The 22075-nt window shown below is 43.5% G+C and overlaps 2 protein-coding genes and 1 pseudogene across 7 annotated transcripts in view; 2 read left to right on the plus strand and 1 right to left on the minus strand.

The window, feature by feature from the left end:
• The window catches only part of KIF24 (kinesin family member 24), a 28114-nt gene extending 22430 nt beyond the window's left edge, over positions 1-5684 (plus strand). The window contains exons 11-12 of the mRNA XM_042862285.1: positions 634-727; positions 2625-5684. Of these exons, the coding sequence (XP_042718219.1) occupies positions 634-727; positions 2625-2768 (238 nt within the window). The 3' untranslated portion in view covers positions 2769-5684. The remainder of the gene's footprint in view (positions 1-633; positions 728-2624) is intronic.
• The window catches only part of UBAP1 (ubiquitin associated protein 1), a 35725-nt gene continuing 19279 nt past the window's right edge, over positions 5630-22075 (minus strand). For 2 of the 6 annotated variants that reach the window (XM_042862287.1, XM_042862286.1), the window contains exons 3-8: positions 20926-21050; positions 18213-19130; positions 15373-15405; positions 14725-14922; positions 13503-13604; positions 5630-11991 (exon numbers count right to left, since the gene is read on the minus strand). In XM_042862287.1, the coding sequence (XP_042718221.1) occupies positions 11851-11991; positions 13503-13604; positions 14725-14922; positions 15373-15405; positions 18213-19130; positions 20926-21050 (1517 nt within the window). In that variant the 3' untranslated portion in view covers positions 5630-11850. The remainder of the gene's footprint in view (positions 11992-13502; positions 13605-14724; positions 14923-15372; positions 15406-18212; positions 19131-20925; positions 21051-22075) is intronic. The other 4 variants (XR_006177285.1, XR_006177287.1, XR_006177286.1 and 1 more) reach the window with 4 other exon arrangements.
• LOC122174968 lies at positions 8257-9964 on the plus strand (annotated as a pseudogene).

Below are 22075 nucleotides of genomic sequence, written 5' to 3' on the forward strand. Positions count from 1 at the left end.
TTCGTAGGATAATGTTGGAAGAACTAATACTATAACATAAGCTGAAATTCTCAGTAATGGATTGGCTTTCTGTAAGCTATTAAGTACCTAAAATACATCAAAATCTCCCATTAAAAAGCAGGTGATAGCTGTTGCATCACCATGGAAAGAAAAACAGCAAAAGCAACTAGCTGGTCACTGAAGCTTTAGATGTAGGGCTGCCACTGTCAGCATTCAGGTGACAGAAAATTTATTGTTGGCCAGAGAAACTTACTGAGAGGAGGGAATAGCAGCACTACCTTCCCACTGTGCCTGCCTATTTTCACCAAAGTGACTTACCAGTTCTCAGTCTTAGCAGATGTATATATGTTTTTGCTCCTACATTTCTGCATGGTAAAAAGTAGTATGTGCTGCTCTGCCAGCAGTCTGCAGTCACTTCTCCCAGAGCAAACCCTTGGTCATCAAGGTCTTCTTTACCCAAGAAGTGCAGTCCACTTCAAGGAGCACTGGTGTGCAGTGCCTCAATGCCAGGGAGCACAGGACAGAGGGGCTTCCAATTGGGCATCCCTCCTTCTTAGACCTTTATTGGTGCCTAATAGCAATTAAAGGTAGTGCAGCGGGCTGCGTAACCAAGGATAATTCTCTGTTAATCAGACAGGCTATGATTCAGGCCCATCGGCAGCAGCTGGATGAAATGGCATCCTTGTGCTTCAAGGAAGAACACTTGATAAATCAGATGTCAGGAACGGTAAGTGTTTTAGATGAAGATTTCACTGCCCATTGAGCCTGCATAATTGATTCGGAAGATCGTTAACCTGAATTAATGAAGTGACATGTCTTGTGATTTTCTCCTCATTCTCTGGGGCCTCCCCGAGTCCTAACAGAGCCTGCACCATTTTAGTACCCAGCATGGCTTTGCTAGTTCCCACACTGCCTGGTTGCTGTGGGAGAAGGGAGCTGATGGCCCAACTCTGAACTGCTTTTTTCTGATAAGACAACTTCACCTTATTTTGTGTCCTTAGTACTGGACTGCACCAAACAGGGCAGCTTTCCAGGCCAAGATTTTCCTCCTCACAGGCTGAACCAAGTAAATCAATTCTGCAGAAAACAGTACACCCATAGAACATGAGGTAGGATGCCACAGTTGGTGGTATAGTGGGTGCCACAGTGCCTTCCTTCTGAGATCCCCCTGCTTATCACGCTGCAGATATGCCACCCCGAGCCCCACTCAACCTGAGTGCTAGCTAACTCATTGAGTCAATAACTGCTGTGTCTTAGGCCTTCACGAGTTTCTGTCACTCAAGTGTTCTTTGGCTTATCTGCTTACCTTCACACTAGTAAAGACTAAAGCTCAGGACCAACGCCTGCACTACCAGCCGTGCAATTCCCATTCTCAGTTTCTCCTGCCTCCTAGTAGATGTGTGTCACAGCACTGTGGCAAGCCTCTTCTCTCACCTCAGTAATTAACATTTTTCAGTGAGAACTTCCTGCCCTTCCCAATCCTTTGTCTTATCAATAAAGCCAAATTCCATTACTACATTACATTACCAAAATGACTTTTAATTGCTTTCACAGTTCAGATTTGTAGTGTAGCTACAGGGACTTTACCCTCAGGGAATTTGGAATGGAGCCATCATGTGGTTTATATGCTGTGATTTCCAGCTGCATGTGATGCATTCCCAGATAACACATGAAAGTTTACAAAGCAGCACAAGAGCAATTAACTGCATTAATTTTGTGGCAGAAAATGCAGTGATAAAAGGCAACCTTTTTTTCATTCTCACAGCTGCATTTTGAGGTTTTTCTTGGTAATTGTTGGGCCAGTTGATCCCAGGCAGTTGGAGACTAGCCAGCTCCATAGCCTGACATTTCTTTGCCCCTTGTAGCAAGCACCATTTTCTAACTAGCAGAATTATGACAGTCTTGCCAGGCCTTCCAGCAATAGATGAATAACTTAACACTATTGGACATATTTCACAGCATGACCTTTCTTTGAAATAAGCTTGGACTCCCACACCAGTTTATATCCTTCCATTTACAGATGGCTGCAACTTTTCCAGCCATGAAACTTACATCCACAGGAGAGATTCCTGCCAAGACCAGCCATGTACTGAACCATATGGTGTTTAAAGTGCTTATGAAACATAAGCTGGGACAGCTGGACTAGTCTTCATTACAGTGTCAGTGTCCCTGCAGGACAGAGGACAAGATAGTGGGTAAGACATAGAGTGCACCTGATAGCTGGGGTGCTGCTAAACAAGGCTGAAAATTACTAATTTTTGTGTGGCAGTAGCTGCAGTCCCTAGCCCTGAGGATCCTGACACTTCCCAACTTCTTAGATACTGACCAGTCAACAAGGGCACCAAATTCTGCTCTGAGTGCTCCCTTATTAATGCAAGCCCTACTTAAAAACAACTGCATCCATTTCAGTTTTAATTAGTTTCATATCACATTTTATCCTACTGTATGGCAGGTTGCTATTCAGTATTTAGAGGCATTGAGTTCTGCTGTTTACGAGAGTCAGGACATCAAGAAGGAAAAACTGATTAAATGCATTCCACTGCAGAATGGAAAACAATACCAAAAATATGCTACAACCTGTTGCTACTCTTGTTCTCTAATTTTCTTTTTGCTTTCTTTCCCAGGATTTTCAGAATTTCATCGTTAAGCTAGATGAAATCTTGGTACTGAAATCAAAGTGTATCCAAACCATGAGAGCTCAGCTTCAGATCTATTTATCTGATTCTTCTAGTCCTGACACATCTCTGCAAACGTCTCCACCGGTTTAGACCTTCCTTTCTTACATATGCACAAGAACAGCACCAGAACAGTTTTGGACCCAGCCAGTGTTTCACTGCAGCTCGTGCTGCAGGGTGTAGGTGGGTAGGGGATTGCTTTTAGTTTGATATTTGTGATTGGTGTGCAATTTAGATAAGGTTGGAGAAAATTCTCAGTAAATGAAAGGTGACTACTTGGCTTGACTACCACAAGGATTCTATTTCTTTAACACCCCACAATGAGCTGCACCCTTCCTATATGTGACGTTCAGCAGCCTGTAAATATCTCACCAAGCAGCTGGCAGTCCTGTACACAGTATTCAGAGCTTCTTGTGTAAGAGGCACTTCTATTCGGCCATGAAAATTGGAAAGGAAAAAAACACACAGCATTTTGAAGCAAGGTACAAGTAGAAATGTTCAAAAGCTATCCAGAAAAGTACTTGCAAACAGCAGTGAGGAAACAGAGAAGGCACTGTTAAAGGATACCAAAGGAACAAGTCCAGAATTAAATGAAAATCAAGGCAGGACAAGATGTACCGGTCCCTTCAGAAGAATGACTATTTGAGCATTTGTTCTTTGCTTGGGACTAATGCTCCATAACTTCTAGAAGTCACTTAAGTCAGAGCCAACAATTGGTCAAGTAGAAGGCTTATGTACATGGGATTTCATCCTGTAGATCATCTAGCATGTTACTAAGCACTTGAATTTCACACTGGTGCTAACAGTAAGGATCCAAAGCTTACTGTCTGCATGCTGTCTGATCTCTGCGTGACAGCTCAGCCAGAGTGTGCATGCTCTGGGTTGACAGTTGATTTTTCACATCAGAAGAGTCCAGTTATAGGTGGTGGGATTTAAGAGGCTAACAGTGCTGTTGGGGCACGAAGCTGATGTTTTAGTCAAGAACAACCAAACAAACAGTTGGAACCCTGCAGGATCCCTGCTGCCACGTGTGCGTCATGGTTGAGTCACACAACCCCTCTTGCTGAAGCCACAAGAGACCTTGAAATGTGCTAGTGTAAACAAGAATGTGCAAGCGCTCTCATTCCAAAATTTGGGCTGCCACAGCGTAATTGGCCACCTCAGTGTTTCCTCAGTTATGCCTGTAATAGATCAAAGTATGCTCAGTGCATAAATGCCAATGGTTATGAAAACTGCTCTCTGACCAGCTGTGAATGTTGCTGCTTGCTTCTGCAGCTACCCAGAGGAGCCTGGGAGTTGCAGAGCAACAGCTACAGCAATAGCAGTTACGCAGTTATCTGGATTGCATATTTGGTGCAAGCATTCCCAGGAACATCACACAGCGTAGCACTGGGTAGCAGAAGTGGAGGGAAAGGATTACAACTGTAATTGAGGAAGAAGGTCTTACATTAGTGCCCTGATCTATTGGGATTATGGTGTATGCATGGAAGAGTCTCCATCTTGCAAGTGAGAATGCTGTGTGGAGCAGAGAACGGAGCCCCTGCAGGGCCTGAGTTGATGTTGGCCTTCAGGATGGTTCCAGTATCTTAGGTCTTAGGCTACCAGCATATCACACCTGAAATGAGGTCTCCCAGTCCTGTTTTAGGAAGCCTTCTTTCCTCAGAGAAATGAGGCATTCAGGAGCAAGATTCTTCAGTCTCAGTATCTCATGTCCTCCTGGAGACAGGGCTAGCTTCCCCATGCATAAGGTAAGGAGAACACAAGGCAGCTAGGCAGTCCTTACACCTTCTGAAAGTAAAAACAGATGCAAGCAATTACAGTAGTTCCCACTGTTCTCAGCAAACACACAAAATGAGGCCGTCACAGAGCTGCCTTACTTTTGCAAATAAGTTTGAAGAGGAATGTGGGAATGCAGGATGTGTCACAGGTCAGAAGAAAAGGAGAGGTCCTGCAGCAATGTAATGCTAGCTGGTAGAGGGGGGAAAACTTTCCCTCCATGTACTTTGGCACTTGGGACATGAGGATCAATTAAGTGTACTTTAACCCAGTAGGGAAGTGCTTTTTAAAGACCAACTCAGCAAAAACATGTTCAGACTCTTAGCCAAGCTGGGCATTCATAACGCGACACATAAGAGCCATTCACACAGCATGATGTGGCACGTCCTAACCTCAGTATTTTCAGAGGTGGTTGTAACAAAACAGAGGAGTGGGAAAAATTCCCACAAGTGAAAGAAAAGTGGCATTTTCTCCATTATTAAAACTGAGCCACCTGTGCAGCAGGTCTACTCTGGAAAACAAGCAAGTCTGGCAGATCTGAGCACCAGCATAAGTCCTCAGAACAGGAACTACTTGTTCAGTGCAGAAACAGCCAGGAATGCTATAAAAATATGTAGCAATTAAAAGTCTTTTTAAAACTGAAGCCATCTAGCTAATCCATGAGATTAACAATTATATTGAACCAGGTGCAGTCTATTCACAGTTTATATTCCCTGCTGGACATGAGATTCTGCTAAAATTAAAAATTAAATAAGCAACCCTAACTGCAAAAACTCACTTCTCTTCAGCAGTAATGGGGCTGCTGCCATGCTTGAAGTGCTGCATGCCTGTGAGACACCAAAACTGGGCTCATAGTTTGCAAAAGAAACGACAAGAGCAGTTACAGAAAATGGTACCGTTCTCCTCTCCGCCCTCAGGTTATTACTTGGATGCTGCTTTAACCCATGTGAGTGTGCTACCAGTGCCAGTGTCACCCCCTCCAGCTGTTTGATACTGCACTGACACCTGGTATGAATGGTTTTCATTTCAACTTGAAGAATGTATGTGATTTTTGTTACAGCAGGTTGTGTGTTTTTTGCTAAGATTTTGAGAGCCTGACCGCATGCAATCCAATAAATACTGAGTAAGGCAGAATCACTTTTGTATGCAAGTAAAAGAAAGACTATTAATGCTATGCAGATGCTTGATATTTTATTTGAATAATTTACATCATTTAAAATAAAATTCAGTTTACTACAGAACTCTGGTAAAATTTCTAAAGTAGACATGATCCAAATGACTGTAAAAATGTTTGATTGTAAAAGATCATCTCAGCAGAAGTGAGCTGCCTGCCCAGCTGGCGGAGGGCAAGGAGAGCTGCCCAGCCAGGTGTCACAGAAAACCCACATCAGAACCAGGAACCAACTCGCCTACGACAGCACAAGGACAGCTCGTGGGGCATGGTCAGCTCCAGCAGCGCCAGCCAGGCGCCGGCAGGCAGCACTAGGGCTCTGGCTCCAAGCACAGTCTGCAGCTTGGACTTTGCCTGCACACTTCTCATCGTGACAGACAGATCTCAGTATTCAGCAGCAGCTAGCACAAAAGGCAGAACAACCTCTGACAAAGTTACAACACCGAAAGCCATTTACCAGGCATGTGAATCAATCTGCTGATCTCAGAGACCCAGCCTCAACCCAACACTTCCACACCGAGCTTTGTTCATAACAGTACCAGAGTAACTAATGATGCACGGTGCCCAAAACATCCAAATCTCATCACATTATGCCATTTCTTTAGAAGCACCTTTCCCCTACCGCACTTGGTTAATCCCCACCACTCCATGGCTTCATTCCCTATCAGCCACCTCAAGAACACACTCCCAGCTTCAGCCACCCCATGATGCAAAATCCAGAAAACTCACTACAGATGCAAGAACAACGCTGCAGGGAAAACACCCACTGGTATTCCTCTTGGATAACAAGAGACTTTGTAAGTAACAAGGGCTTCGTAAGTATCACTTTCCATCTTTCACTACCACGGATTGATATCTCCATTCTCACTTTTAAAAACAACCTCTATAAGCAAAGAGGTTATTACAGCGTGGTTCCAGTGACTGTGAAAAGAACTTAACACACATTAACCAGAAAGATGACTTTATTCAGAGGTTTGATCTAAATACTTTGCTTCTTCACTGGCAATGGTTCTTGCCTGTTCAGGACTGTCTACTGCCAGACAGGAACCTGTTCAGAATTAGGTGTGAGAAGCTAAACAAGCAACACAACGAACTGCTCATAGCAGTAACGGTAAACACTTTTTTCTACTTTCCAGCTTTTCTGACTTATCAGGAACCGTATTTTCGTGTTTCAAACTCCTATTTTGCATCAGGGAAGCAGAGCTGGGTACCTACTTTACCTGAACCCAGAGGGCCAGCTCCAAACCAGAAATTAATTGTTGCCCTACAGGCTGGAATGCCTTTCTTACACAAGTTTTGACCTTAGTCCCATCACTGGAAGCTGGCGAGGTGAGGCTCAGTGTTACAGCATACAGTCCATTGGAAGCTTGCCCTAGTCCTGCCCATCATCTATCCCCAGATCTCCTGGATGCTTGCCAGCTACATTTTAACATCATTCTGTTTTAAATAAAGGTAATTAATGTCGTGCACCTCATAGGAGAATTCCAGGAGCTAACACTGACACCAGATGAGATGTTTTGGATGTATTTTAATAAAATAATGGAAATCAATGCAATCCCCTTCAGAGTCCTGATGAACTAAAAAACTTACTATTGAAAAACGTGAATTGAGGTAAGGAGCTGGGCTGTCTTCCCTTCCCAGAGTCCAATTCTCCCAGCTCCATGTTCTAACATGAGTTTTGATCCCCAAGCTTCTTGTTTTTTGTTTTGTTTTTGTGTGTGTGTTTCTGTTGTGTTTTTTTTTTGTTGTTGTTTGTTTCTGTTTTTGTTTTTTTTGTTTTTTGTTTTTTGTTTTTTTTAATAGAACAAAAATAAGCCACAGAAAAAAGAAGCACCTTCTACCTCTGCATCCACCTCTCTAGAGACCTCTGGTAGCTCTGCCCAAAGCAGACCACATCCATGCATGCCTAGAGGAGAAAGCAGGCCCAGGGCTTGTAATATCCAGCAAGTTCTTCATCAGCTGAAGTCAAAGAGCATGAGCGATGGGAACCATGACGCTGGGAGTCATATCTGAGGGTTTTATTAATTATTCTTCTGCAGAATCAGCAAATTAATGATGCCTCAAGACTGATATTTTACGCATTTAGAACTTGAACAATGCACAGCATAATACTTGGTGCTATCAGTGCATAGAAGATTGCAGATTTCAAGGAACTGCAGAATATTATATAAAGTTCCTGTATTTCTGAACTACGAGAGTTGTTGGGCTCTGTTGGGCATAATAAAAGCAGACCAAGATGACCTCCTGATGAGGGCTCTGCACTTACTGAAGAGCAGCTGCAGCCCACCAGTTCAAATAAAACTCCAGGACCTGCTGGTGTTCCCCAGGAACTGGTGCTCATTCCAGTCCTGTTCAACATCTTCATCAGTAGCCTGCACGAAGGGATGGAGTCCACCCTCAGCAAGTCTGCTGATGATACAAAGCCAGGAGGAGGGGCTGACGTGTCTGAAGGCTGTGCTGCAATTCAGTGAGACCTGGACAGGCTGGGAGTTGGGCGGAGAGGAACCTGATGAGATTCAACAAGAGCGAGAGTAGGTCCTACACCTGGTGAGGACTAACCTGCATCAGTACAGGCTAGGAGACCTGCTGGAGAGGAGCTCTGCAGAGAAGGACCTGGTGGATGACAGGTAGGCCATGATCCAGCAGTGCGCCCCCGTAGCCAAGAAGGCCAATGGTATTCTGGGGTGCATTAAAAAAGTGTGGCCAGCAGGTTGAGGGAGGTGATCCTCCTCCTTTCTGTCCTGGTTAGGCCACACCTAGAGAACTGTGCCCTGTTCAAGACAGGGAACTACCCAGAGAGTCCAGTGGAGGGCCACAGGGATGGCTGTGGATAGGAGCATCTCCTGTATGAGGAAAAGCTGAGAGCTGGGGCTGTTCAGCCTGGAGAAGACTGAGGAGGGGATCAATGCTTATAAATATCTATGAGCAGGTGTCAAGTGGATGGGAGCAGGCTCTTTTTGGTGGTTCCCAGTGACAGGAAAAGGGGCAATGAGACTGAACAGGAACACAGGAAGTTTCATACATACCAACATGCGAAAGAACTTTCTCACTGCGAGGGTAATGGAGCACTGGAACGGGCTGCCAGAGAAGTTGTGGTGTCTCCTCCTCTGGAGATATTCAAGACCTATATGAACACTTGCCTGTGCAATCTACTTAGGGAACCTGCTTTAGCAGGGGGCAGGAGCAGATGACCTCCAGAGGTTCCTTCCAATCCTTATGATTCTATGAACTCTACAGATGTAGGTACCATGGACAATCAAAGGACCTCTGGATTTATCAGCTATAAAGCCTGCTGTTTTTCATGTGGATGTCCCTCATCCATAGAGCCTGGGCGGGATACTGCTGGGATTCACATACAGCCTTCTACTTTAGTCACATCTCACTTTCCTTTGTCTGGCACTTTTGTGCTCCTGCAAGACACTAACGCTCACTTTGAGATGCAGAGCCATCCCCTTCCATCCCACCCATCCATCCCAACATCCAGCTGAAAAGCCTGCCTTTTTTGAATGTGCTTGATGTACTACTACTCAATAAGCCTGTAAGTTTAGTACAGAGCAGTATTCAGAGGTTCCAAGATAAGTTTTTTTCCCCTCCTTCCTTTACATCTCAGCAGGCCAGAAAAAATCTGTGTTTCCAGGGTCTTCTTGCCAGGGGGACAAAAGAGATTAACAAGTCCAAGTTCAGCTAAGACTATGCCAAGCAGAAACAAACTGCCCTCAACAAGATAATTGCCCTAACAGTTTGTGCATTGAAGTAAATAGGAAGCTGTTTCCATTGCTGAATACACTCCACAACCACCAAACAGAATTAAACAGAAGGAATCTGGATGCCCCTTGAATACAACATCTCCAGTTAGGCTGTCATCAGCAGTGCCAGAATAGACTTCTATTTCCTGGGCTTCTGAAATTGGAAAGAATTACTCCATGTCTGTGTTTCTCATTTGTCAGCTCACTACAGCTATGCTTTTGCAGAGGTTAAAAGTGAAAGGTATCCAGAACCCTTATCATTCTAGAGCACTAATTAGAGAAAAACTAAGTACAGATCCCAACAGTGAAACTGCCAGTCTACAATTATCTCTGATGTGCCCTCTGTGAAAAATGAGACTGACAATCCCATGCCAGGCTGCTGATCACACACAGCTGCAATGTTTTGATGCTACTCTTCATCTTCAAATGAATGATTCGATAAGCTGCCCACCTGGATCCATTCCATCTGGAACAAAAAGGCATCTTATGAGAGCCTAATAGTAGATGGGCTCTTTGTGGAAATCCTTGATGAATGTTCAGGATTAAACTCCAAGATGGTTCCTTGTAGTCCACGAGGCCTAAAAAAGGTGGTGTGATAATCTGAAGTCCACAGTGCACCAAAACAGAAAAATCCAGTGCTGTTAGAAAACCATGTTTCAAGAGGGGGGGCAATGAGGAAAACAAGGAGAAAGTTGGTATCACTCACTTGACAACTAAAAACTCTTTGGATGAAATTGAGAAGATCCTTCTGCCAAAATGACGCACATACTCTTGTTGGAAACACAAGAAGCCCAACCAAAAGGGTTCTTGTGCATCAGCCATCATCTGTCAGAGTTGATACTGCTGTTATTCCTCAGCTGTTAACAGACTATCCCATGCCATTCCAATATTCAGCATTTCCTCAGATGTGATAAGTTTGGATTTCTTTTCACCAGTCCCAGATGATTCAGTGTTATCCTCCTGTGTTTTTAGATAATCTCCCATCAACTTTAGCAAGCAACATGCTTGGCAACATCAACACCAACCAGTCACCTCAAGAGCAGTATGCACATTACCTCTTCCAGCAGGTCCTCCAGAAGGAACAAGAGAGAAGTTAAAACCAGCAGCAGAGGCAGTGCTCCTGACATCATCTGACTGGACTGAAATAAGAGGCAGCACTGGAACTCCAGGATAAAGTGCAGAGCTGATGCTTGTATCTCTGGAACTTCAGCTTCTTGCAAGTCACTCTGATACTCATTGAAAGGATTTGCCTTCTGGAAAATTGAGTAAGAACAGAAGTGATAGAATTTTTTCTTGCTTATTAAACAGCTAGTGCAGGAGAAGCCCCTTCAAAACATGCTTTCTATGCTTCCACATTTTTCTGAGGAAATGGACATTTTGTTGTTGGATAGATTCCACAAGGATTTATTTAAGAGTATGACAGAGCACTGGGATAGGCTGCACAGAGAGGTGGAGTCTCCTTCTCTGGAGATTTCAAAACCCACCTGGACATACTCCCATGCAAGTTACTGGAGGGAACCTGCTTTAGCAAGCAGTTACTCTATCTCCAGAGGTCCCTTCCAATTCTTATCTTATGATTCTATGACTACCTGATTTCTAGTACTAGGTGTTACTATGTAATTCTACAGCAGTGTGAAAAATGGAACTAATGCAGCAAGTATGTTTATTTTAAAGAAAGTGCTTGAAAGAAACCTCCTGCATCACATTGAATATTATTTAGAACAAAAGATAACTGATTTCCTAGCAGAGCATTTTCTTAAATATCTTACAAGCCAGGGGGATTAAGAATACTGAGCCCCAGCTCTCTGCCTTCAGGTTCAAGAACCACCACAAATTGCAGGTCTGGGTTATATTTCAAGAGAACTTATAACCACTTAGCATAGGACACTTACGTCTGCAGAAGTGTTGGATGCATGAGTTAAAGAAGAAACAAGAGGAACAGCTTCTCTCTTTATGCATGGCGACAGTTTCCAAACCAGTGTTTCACTAAGTTACAGACTAACTCTCAATCAAAAAATAAAATTCCATTGCACTAAAGGTCAGATTTAACCAGATAATCTGGACTGTGACACAGTCAAGTAATTCAGTACAAGCAGACACCAAGAAAGCAGCTTCAAAGAACCAAAGCATTATATGTTTCAGAACAAATTTAGTAATCCCCTGTCCAACTCCAGTGCAACAGTGAGGAGGACCACTCCTGTCTCTGACTATATACAATTCCAGTAGAGCAGCTGGGCAGTCTAAAATCTCCGTGGCCAAGCTGGAAAAAGGAAACTTAGGAAAGGACACTTCAAAAATTTAATTTAAGAAAGAAAGTTGGCTCCCAGTGAAAAGAGAAATGCTGGAGTGATGCACGCAGGCAGGCTTGCTCATTCACTTTCCCATGTATGCAAAAAACTGGACTCCTTGCTGAGAGCAAGTCACACTGAACGTGAAGGTGGTGGGGCTGTTCCATTGCACGCCAAGAACTCAGGAATGTGCTTCAGCTGGCTTCTGCACGGGCCATTAGATCTTCCAAAGCATTCTGCTGGTCATTGTTATGTAATAATAAGACCTCCTTAATGTCCTTTAGTTCAAAGCCCATTTCTTTAAATTGACTCATAAGTTGGAGAAGTTCCGTGATCTGAAAGAGACAGACAATTATTTGCAAGAAAAACAGAGGATCAGTGCTCAGTCTTTGTCAGATCTGGAATTCAGCACAAAGACAGTCAACAGCAAGCGGACGCTCCATCGGGTCAGGTCCCACTCCCTGAGTACAGCCCATACAAGTTCAATTTGAAGAAAAGTCTACTCCCATGACGGTCACAGAATCACAGAGTGGTTTGGGCTGGACAAGACCTCCGGGACCACCCAGTTCAACTCCCAGCTATGGGCAGGGATGACTCCCACTATACCAAGTTGCCCAGTCCATCCAGCCTGGCAGAGCTCTGTCTCTCTATGCAGCCAACCACTGGGCCTCATTTTCAATTTCCAACATTTGCAGTTCTGAATTTCCAAGTCTTCTTCAACACAGGTACCAAGGCTTAGTCTGTGGGAGTGTGCCTCTTAGTAAACAAATTCATCAGCCTGGCCCAATTCAGACACCCAGATCAATGTTTCCCTGCTCTTCATCCAGCAACTCCCACTGCTACTGCAATTTTTTCAAGCTATTTTGACTTCACAATGATAAAACAGCCTTTGCTATCAAATGGCTCTTCCAAATCCAGGGTAAAACTGGGATATTACCAGAGTCCTTTTAACACAGTGTGCTAAGCTACCAACATCAAACAAATCCTAACTGAGCTCTGAAAAATAGTGACAAGTAGCAAAACAAATTCCTATGAACATTCTGCTACCTGCATTGCCTCCACTCCAGAGGCAATGCACTAAAATGAACAATCAGGAAACTAGTTATTTCCAATTTGCAGAGGGTGAGGAGTGGGAGGGTTAAGCTTCTAGCAAATCTGTTTTATAAACAGTCATTTCTCTTATCTTCATACTGTTTCTGTTTACAAGCTCATCAGTAGCTGTGAACATTTGTGGGGACAAGACAGCACCTCTTAAGATTTCCTGTAATGGCTCTGCACACAACAGCTTGGCATACACTGAAAAGCCATACCACCATCCCCTGCCCTGGCTACCTATCTGTTCCTGCCCTTGTAACTTCAGTGCCTCTAAAGTACACACACAGCATAAACCAGGCCCACAGAAACTGTACTTTCCAGCTTGTTTCAGACAGATACCTAGCTCAATTTGCTGAGCAGCCAGGCAGATGCAATTATACAACAGAGGAAACTCATAGCCAGGACAAGCTGGCAGGGTTTTGGAAATAATTTGCTACTTCCGAAATTAACTGTCTCCAAACCAAGCACTTTGCCAAAAGAGGACACTTTATTCAAAACATTGCAACCAAAATAACCTGTGTCTTTAAAAAAATCTTCCCATAAAAATGCATGCAAGTAATGGTAAATAAAGCAATGAAGAACTGTAACACATCAACACACATCACCACCTGGATATTCTTTGGTAGGTAGTTCTGAAAGCAGCTCAGCATTACCATGAAGCTAGAATTACATTCATCACTTTAGAGGAACTACTGTTGGAATTCCCTTTCATAGTGCATTCTGACTAATGTTTAGGACAACGTGCCCTCACCTTCTCCTCTGAACACTGGTGCATCTCCAAAGCCGCTTCAACAAGAAGTGGATCAAAGCCCTTTTCACAAAGCTGTCCGTGTGCAAACAGGTAATCCAAAACCTGAGGGAAAGAAAAGCTAATTTCACAGTGACATTCGCAGCATGTGGTTGCACTCTCTGTACATCCAGAGGAACAGAGCAGGACTCCATGCCATGGAACAAGATAAAACTGTCCCTACTCTGTATTCAGATGACTTGTAAGAGTTCAGGAAAAGGAAACAAGTCCTCTGTCCTTCTTTGTTCTTCATCTTCCATTTCCTAATCACTGAGCAAGGGCAGGAATTTAAGATTAACTGTGCTTTTTATACTACACATATTTTTAGTGATACTGTAGGTTCAGCTGTCAACCTAAGTCAGCTTTTAGTTTCCTCTCAAACTGAAGAGCTGAAATGAAGCCTGGAAGCATTCAGCTTTTTAAGAATGCCTCAACATGTCAAGAAGCTGCAAATCCCTACTGACACTTCCAGAAACTGTTACCACTGTGCTTACCCATTCTCAGCTTTGAGAGGTAGGGGCAGAAAGTCAGGTAGGAAAAAGGTAGCACTAAGAACAAGAGAGAAAGCAGCATGCAAATACAGCAGGATTTAAAACTGCCCTACAGGTGGACATTCTTCTGTTTGGCACTACAGCTTCTTACACGGCTCAGTTCACAGACAGTGGGCAAGCAAAGCAGATCTACAAGATGCCAAATCCTACACAGAGCAGAAGCTATCTTGGGTGGAGGAATTCCTCTGTAACATTCCGCACAATGCACAGGGAGCACAGGGCCAGCACACAAAGTCTAGCCACACTCCTCTTGCTTCAAAGTGTTTCTTTGTTTGAAGGTGAACCAAGACCCAGAGCCACACTTCAATCCACTGAGCTTTATGCTCTGTGTGTGACCTGGTTTTAGCAAGTGTTTCAGGCAACACAAGGCAGGAAGCACCACAGTCAGAGCACACAAAGAAAGTCGGTCAGTACTGCCTTGGAGAGCCTTTTCTGGCTCCAGTAAGCCACAAGAGCAGACCTCCAGGGAAAGGCATCTTTGGTTTTGGAAACTTTTTCTGAGAAGGTGACAAGTTCTCTGCAGTTCTGCAAAACCACTGTTGAAGCATTCCCATCTCCTCCATTATGCAAAGCCAAGGCTGCATCTCAGCAGAATCAAAACTTGAAGGTTCTTTTTTCCCCGTGCAAGCTCTTACCTGGTCTATGTTTTGCCCCTTCTTCTTCATGGCTTTCAGGACATTCTCAGGTGAATATCCCATGTTGACAACTGTCTCTACGCACTGCCTCTCGCTAGCAGAGAGAGTCTGCTGTAACTCCGGAAAAGGAACACCCGACTGCTTTGTGCAGGTCGTGTTGTTGGGCACTTTAGACACTGGGAAATTTTGGTGTGTTACCTAGAAAGGAAATCCCAGAAGCTTAGATGATGGTCATCTTTTATATTTTTATATCTTTTACATATTTCCTTAGTTCCCCATTTCTGTGCCAAACCAGAAAAAAAAAAAAAAAAAAATCAGTTAGTTGGAGTCTTCCAGAGTGCCCTTCAGAAGCTACTCACCATTAAAACAAAAACAAGCACTGTGAACAGTTCAACTCCCACCACACTTTCAAAGAAACATTTCATTACCCAGATTTCCTGCTATATACTAAAAATTTGTAACAACTAATCTTTGCAATTGCAAAGACCCATAAGATACGGGCAATCCCTTTACCTTGGAGGAAGTGAAGACTGCTTCCCTTATCCTAAGTTTACTCACTGCCTAAGATTTTCGGTATCCAAAGAAACATTACTTAAGGAACCACGTCAGTAGCTTTGTGTAAATACCACAAAGGATGTCAGAACTTACCATAGGGATTTCTGTCTCCTTGTCTGGGTGTACCTGTTGGACAACACACAAATAAGGTGATGAACATTACATATTGCCACTATTGGGAAAAAGGTTTCATGAAAAGATCAGGGTTACCGTACGACAAGGTATGACAAGTATGTGGGTTAGACAAGTTATGCAGACATATGTAGTATGAAATAGCCACAGAATCACAGAATTGTTTGAGTTGCAAGGGATCCTTAAAGGTCACCTTAAAGGTCCAACTCCCCTGCAATGAGCAGGGACACCTACAGCTCCATCAGGTGCTCACAGTCCCTCCAGCCTGACCTTGAGTGTCTCCAGGGATGAGGAATCCACCACCTCACTGGGCAGTCTGTGCCAGTGCCTTACCACCCTTTTAAAAAACTTCCTTGTATCCAACCTAGATCTTCTCTCTTTCAGTTTGAAACCATTTCCCCCTATCCCACCACAACAGACCTACTGAATAGTCTATCCCCACCTCTCTTACAGCCCCCATTAGACACAGACAGGCTGCCCTCAGGTCTCGCTCAGCCTCCTCTTCCCCAGGCTGCACAGCCCCAGCTCTCAGCCCGTCCTCACAGGGAGCTGCTCCATCCTGACCATTTGTGCGGCCCTCCTCTGGACGCTCTCCAGCAGACCCCCGTCTCTGCTGTGCTGAGCACTCCAGCTGTGGACGCAGCGCTCCAGGTGCGGTGTCACAGCGCAGAGCAGAGGGGCAGGATCCCCTCCCTCGCCCCGCTGGCCGCACTGCTTCGGATGCAGCCATTATAAGGACTGTTTGTTCTCTCAGCACTCTATAAGTAGATTACATTCTAAGAAGGCTGCACTCCTTCTCCAATAATTGTAAGCTTGCTTTTTCCGTCACAGTGGCAGCTACAAGCTCACAGAGCTCTGTAACACGCTGACTCCTCTTCAGTTCTTGACCCAGTGGCTTGCTGAGTGACACTGATGGGTTCTAAGGTCTGTTGCCTAGAAACATCTATTGATATATATATATATATATTTTTTTTTTTACTCTGACAAGGGTTAAGAGAAACATACACCCTCCCCCCATCTTCTCTGCTTTCAAAGCACTGCAGTTTATATGTCACGTACAAACAAAATGGCATACCAGTTTAACGTTTTCACCAACTGTCCTGCTCCCAATGGCTAACGATACTTATCTTTGGCAGCAAAACCCGGTACTTCCTCTTCTGCTGGGTTGAAAAGGAGCTAAGCACTTACTTCAGCTCTCACCTGGTTTCTAAAGCCAGTGTCTCCCACACCTATTTCTAAAAGCCCTGCACTGACCTCAGCCCAGTCATAAGGACTCGTCCACCACTTGGCTCTACTTGTCCCATTCTAACAGTCTCAAAGGCAGAAACTTGGGGGAGACTACAAGAAACCACCTCATAGGACTATTTCCTGTCACTCATCACAAATATGAGATGTTAAGTGACACCTGGCAGCAGAAAAGTAAGCAATATGGAACAGGTCCACTTTGGGAAGTTCCAGTCGGACAGCACAGAAATTACACATCTTCAGTACTACATCAGTTCAGAGAGGCCACCCATGTCCAGTCTGTTCTCTCCAACCTCCACATTAGCCTGGGATCCAATCTGCACCAGGGCCGCACAACTGTTCCATTTCTGCAGAACCAGTCTGCCAAGCAGCACAACCAACAGCTGACACAACCAACAATTCTGACTTTTGTCTCTCCTTTTCATACTCTGGAGATTTTTGTTTCTCTATTTACTTCCATTTCTTGCAACTCAGGTAACTTTCTATCAACTACGACCTTATTAATGAGGAAATTTAAAGCAAGTATATACAGGGTCTTCAATCTTAGAAAGAAATAACTAGTTCTGTCAACACACCAATTTCTTGGTTTTGTTACTTCCAAACACAAAGTTTCAAATTCTGATCTGTATTCCTCCTCCTAATATGTCTCTTGATTTTTTTTTACTCTTTGTTTCTTCTTTTAATAGTATTCCAGAGAATACACTTTTGATCACGATTTATTCTAGCATAAAGATTAAAATACTTGGAGTGAGAATTTGGCTATTTTAAGGCCCATCTATCTAGCTGTAAGTGCTCTTCCCCATTAATCCCTGGAGACTCCTCCTGCTTCAAGAATTCACCTGAGCTACATACAGTGACAGAATCTCCTCCCAGAATTTGATTTGTAGCAGTAAGCACTTGCTAAGCACACTGCTACTTCTGCCAAAGCTTACTGCATTATGCTTGGTCTTGTGATCAATGAACACCTCTTCTGCTGTGCTCTGAAAAATACACTAATTGCCAGAACACTGTATTTCTCAATAATGCTTTAACCTGAGCCAGAAAAAGAGATGAAAGAACTGAAACACTGACACTTGCTGTAGAGCACATGGTGTTAGGAAAAAAAACAAAAAACGCTACAGCATGCCAGTAAGACTTCAGAACCACTCATGCACTGCTTATCTGACAGAAGCCTTCCAATTTCTCAGGCTGTTTTAGAGCCAGCTAGAGGACCTGACTACAGACTTTCCATTAGACTTCATGGATACTGGTGTCCAGATCTTAAGTTCTTTGGAAAACGCATTCCATGAGTTTACCTAAAGCAGATTTTGTCAGAAGGAAATGGGGTGCAGAAATCTGTGTGTACGTCTGAGATTCACACTGTCAACATAAAGACTCTTTGAACCGAAGAGCTTCCCACATTGATGAAGAACTACTGTACATGATCTGTCCTATCTACGTACGACTCACATTAAAAGAAGCTTAAAAACTAAGCTGCTGAATGTTTTAGAATCAACATTTGCCTCTGCACCTCCGCATCACCGCCATACACCCAATTTTAATCCGCTGTATTTTACCGTGGTCACTGTGCTTTGTTCTTCTGCACACAGTGTCGACAAAGCCAGGGACGGCAGTCTGGATGAAGAGGATAATGTAGATGTCTCCATTCCACTGTCCTCGTTTACAGCAGAAAGATCAACCATGTGGTGTCCATTCAGTTCGCTAGCTTTATTCTGAGCACAGGCCTGCAAAGAGCTGAGAAAAGTGCCATTGCGGAGACAACTAGCACTGTGAAAAGCGCCCATGAGCTTTGACGACTTTTGATCACTCTCATCGGAGTCAAGTTTAGGAAAGGACAGGGATTTGATACTGCTCACTGAAGTGATAGGGGACAGGGACACTTTGGAAGACAAGGACATCTTTTCACAGTTTCCCAGTTGCGGTAAAGTGATAAAGCCATTGGGTTTGTGAAGGGGCTTGAGGTCCAACGCGGCCCTTTCTATGGATGCCAAAACTTCCTGATCTTGTAACACAGACTCAGACTTTCCTTTGGGCAAGCTGTTATCTAACAGTTGGGCAACAACTGGCCCAGTAGTACCAACATGAATTTCAAGAATGTTTTTTAATTCCTCCTTATCATCAATAGTTTTTAATTCCAGTTTGTCAAATGGGTCTTCTTCACATTCAAAATCAGCTGGGTTGAAATCTGCTTTTGGATGAGGTGGACTAAGAACTTTTTGCTTCACAGCACTGCTGTTGGCTGGAGTAGGGGTAAGAATACTATTGTGCTGCAGACTAGCGAGTATGGGGTTAATAGGTGGAGGCATGGCCTCGGGGCAAGGTCCCTCTGGGAACCCCATTCTGTTGTCCTCTGGAGCAACTTTTGAGTTTGCTATTGCTTCTTCAGCCTTGCGTTCAGCTTCTTTCTGGGCAGCTTGAATTTTTTTGATATCTTCAGCCCACTCAATTGTTTTCTTTTCCAGGGAGAAGTCATACTGAGAGGAAGGGAGATGGGAAAAAAATAAATACAACTTACATAAACATATAAGAATCACAGTCACTACCTTAACAGCAACTTAAGTGACAGACCAAGAGCTACATGAATTAACATAGACAGTCACTTTTTTCTTCAGCATCTCTTGTAACTTACTGACTGGCAGAACTAGGGGACACCAGAAATAGTTAATTTTGCATCTAGCAGCAAGGTCTGCTACACTCTGGATTAGAATCGCACAATTTGCCTCCTTCCTACATTTAGTTTTCCTTAAGAGCTACTGATGATCACAAGATCTCTCATCCTCTTGGGAAGAAGAGGAGATGTAGTTATTGGTAGTGTAATGCATTAGTCAGACCGATGTCACGCATGGACTGTAACACTGAGACCCGGCACTACTGAACTACATCCAAGACCACTGCAGAGTATTTTTTGCATCCAAAGACCAGTACAGTACTAATCAGTTCACACTAAAAGATACCTGAAGGGTTGGGTATCAGCTGTACACGCACTGGCTGAGGAGGCACTGGTAGGCTCACCAGCAAAAACGGTACACCAGCAACTTTGATGAGACACCAACCTGCAGCAGCATTTTTGCCACTATTACTGGCATGGCTGAATCCTGTAAACTTTCCTCATTTAACATCAGCTCTTACAGGGCTGAGTTAGCATAGAGAGATATTTACATAAGCTACCATTATTAACTGCATGAGCCACTGTAGTGGCCAAACAGAGTACAAAGTTCTAAATAGACTAAACATATTTACAGCTTTAATATCTTATTAAGACCAAACATCTTTAGTGCCCTCTGAACAATGAGAGAACATTTAGAGAACAAAGCCTATGAGCTATGTGCAGGGTATAACCTACCAGTGACTCAGAAAAATTACGATCTGCTTACCAGAATGATGTCACATAACCAAACAGGACTACTCTTGCAACAGCACTGCAAGGTCCTAGCTCAAAAGAGCAACACACCAGGAAGGCTTGCTATGCCTTTGCTAGGATTTTCTGAGACTCACTATGTTGCATCATATCCTATCTATAGCGGGCTTCAGTGAAAACCTGGAGAACTGTTATCTCAGCTGTCCACTGAAGTTTTCCCTTCCCTTGGATCTAAGGCTCTAAAAAGGAAGATACACAATTTACAAACACAGTGATTTTGAAAAGCTCACTGGCAGATGTGCCAGGTTCTATTAATTTCATATTCTTTGGTGTCTGAGCAGTCCAACTATATTGCCAGGACCACATCCTGCTCTTGAAGATTTTTGTTACCAGATGGTTACGTATGAGTCATGACCCTAAAAGACCTGGAAGAAATCTGTACCAAACTGTAACCTCTTTGCTGCATGGCTGGTGCAGCATTTCTGCTCAGAACTGCACAGAGCACAGGAACTGGAAATCCCTTCAAGCCATTACTTTGAGAACCCACAAAATACAGCCAAACCTGTTATCTTCAAAAACATTCATAGAATGAGGACAATTCTTCCTCTTAAAAGATACTGCTTAATTTTAGCAACATCAGGGTAGCATTTAGATCTTTAACCAAGACACAAAAACATAGTTCATTTTGGAGTAGATACAAGAAAATAAATGTCATTATGCATTTTTGTAACTGATAAGCAGAGATTTTTTTTTTACCTGGCTTACCATGCAAAATATTTTTTACCTTACTATACATTCCAGCAGATCTTCTGCTACTACTGGCATAAGATGTGCCACTACAGCATACCTGTTAAAAGCAATTTGCAGCATCATATTTGGAAGACCCATATAGACAAAAAAATATCACTTACCTGGGCTTCTCTGACAAGCTGAAAAGAATCAGGCAGGCAGAAACCAATGGGTAGTCCAACCTTCGCAGGGGTTTTAAATTTGTCTCCTATCTTAAATGGGACATCATCAAGATAGCTGAAAGGCCCTAAAATCAAAAGAAGTTTTATCACAAACCTCACCATTTCAATTTACTCCTCACATTTCTGTATTTGGGAGTAATTCTTCCTCTGTTGCCACAGCTACATCAGGTGAAGGTGATTCAACTCAGAGGAAGTTGTGTCATCAACACTGAATCTGTTCTGATTTCATTGCTTCAGCTTTGTTCTTTACAAAGAACACTCTAGCCCTTGACTTTTTTGCGCTTTTACAATAACGCAGCAGCTGAGCAGCTGCTGAAGTTAATATTCCTGGCATTTGAGCTTCTTTTGTGACTAGCCTAAGCCTACACAACCAGATTCTGAAGCTGCCCTGAACACTGCATTTTATTACACCTCTGTGGAAGGAGCCATCGCTTTTTGCCACATTTGAAACAGGCTTTAGGATGACCCAACTCTAGAGTAGCCAGGAAAACACAGTTCTGGCATACAAGCAGCAGCAGCATTTGGACAAAAGCAGTCACAAGAGCAAGTAGCTCAATGACTGGCTTTAACACAAACACAGAAAAGTACCTTAAGACTATTCAGTATAGTAATTTTGATTTTCCAAATGAGGCGATCTAACTTGATTCACCACCCAATTCATGATCATTCTAATGAGGCCACTGGCTTACTTCATGGTCCTCCATCTGTGCTTGATGTCTGTCACTCACACATAGTGTTTAATAAGCTTTTTAGGACAGAAACTTTCTTTTCAAGCATCCTACAAATCACACAAGGCAGAGTCACCAACAACTTAAATTCCTCCAGGAATCCAGAGGTTTAAAGGTTTCTTTTCCACAAGCTGCTGTGAAGTGTACCAGAGAGCCCACATCACATCATTTGAACGTAACCTTGCTTGGAATGATATGAATCCAACCAGGCATAAGTGGCAACATGTAGGATGTTGTTCAGCACTAGCCTCTTGCTCAGTGAGCTGTGCCTTGCCATTTTTATCTGACCCATTTTCATACTTGGATGACAGTTCAAGTACTATTTGTGTTCCCTCGCTGTTGACTCATCTACAGTAACACAG

Source organism: Lagopus leucura, unplaced genomic scaffold (assembly GCF_019238085.1).
Source record: "Lagopus leucura isolate 7727_CA_CO unplaced genomic scaffold, USGS_WTPT01 Super-Scaffold_650, whole genome shotgun sequence".
NCBI lineage: Eukaryota > Metazoa > Chordata > Aves > Galliformes > Phasianidae > Lagopus > Lagopus leucura.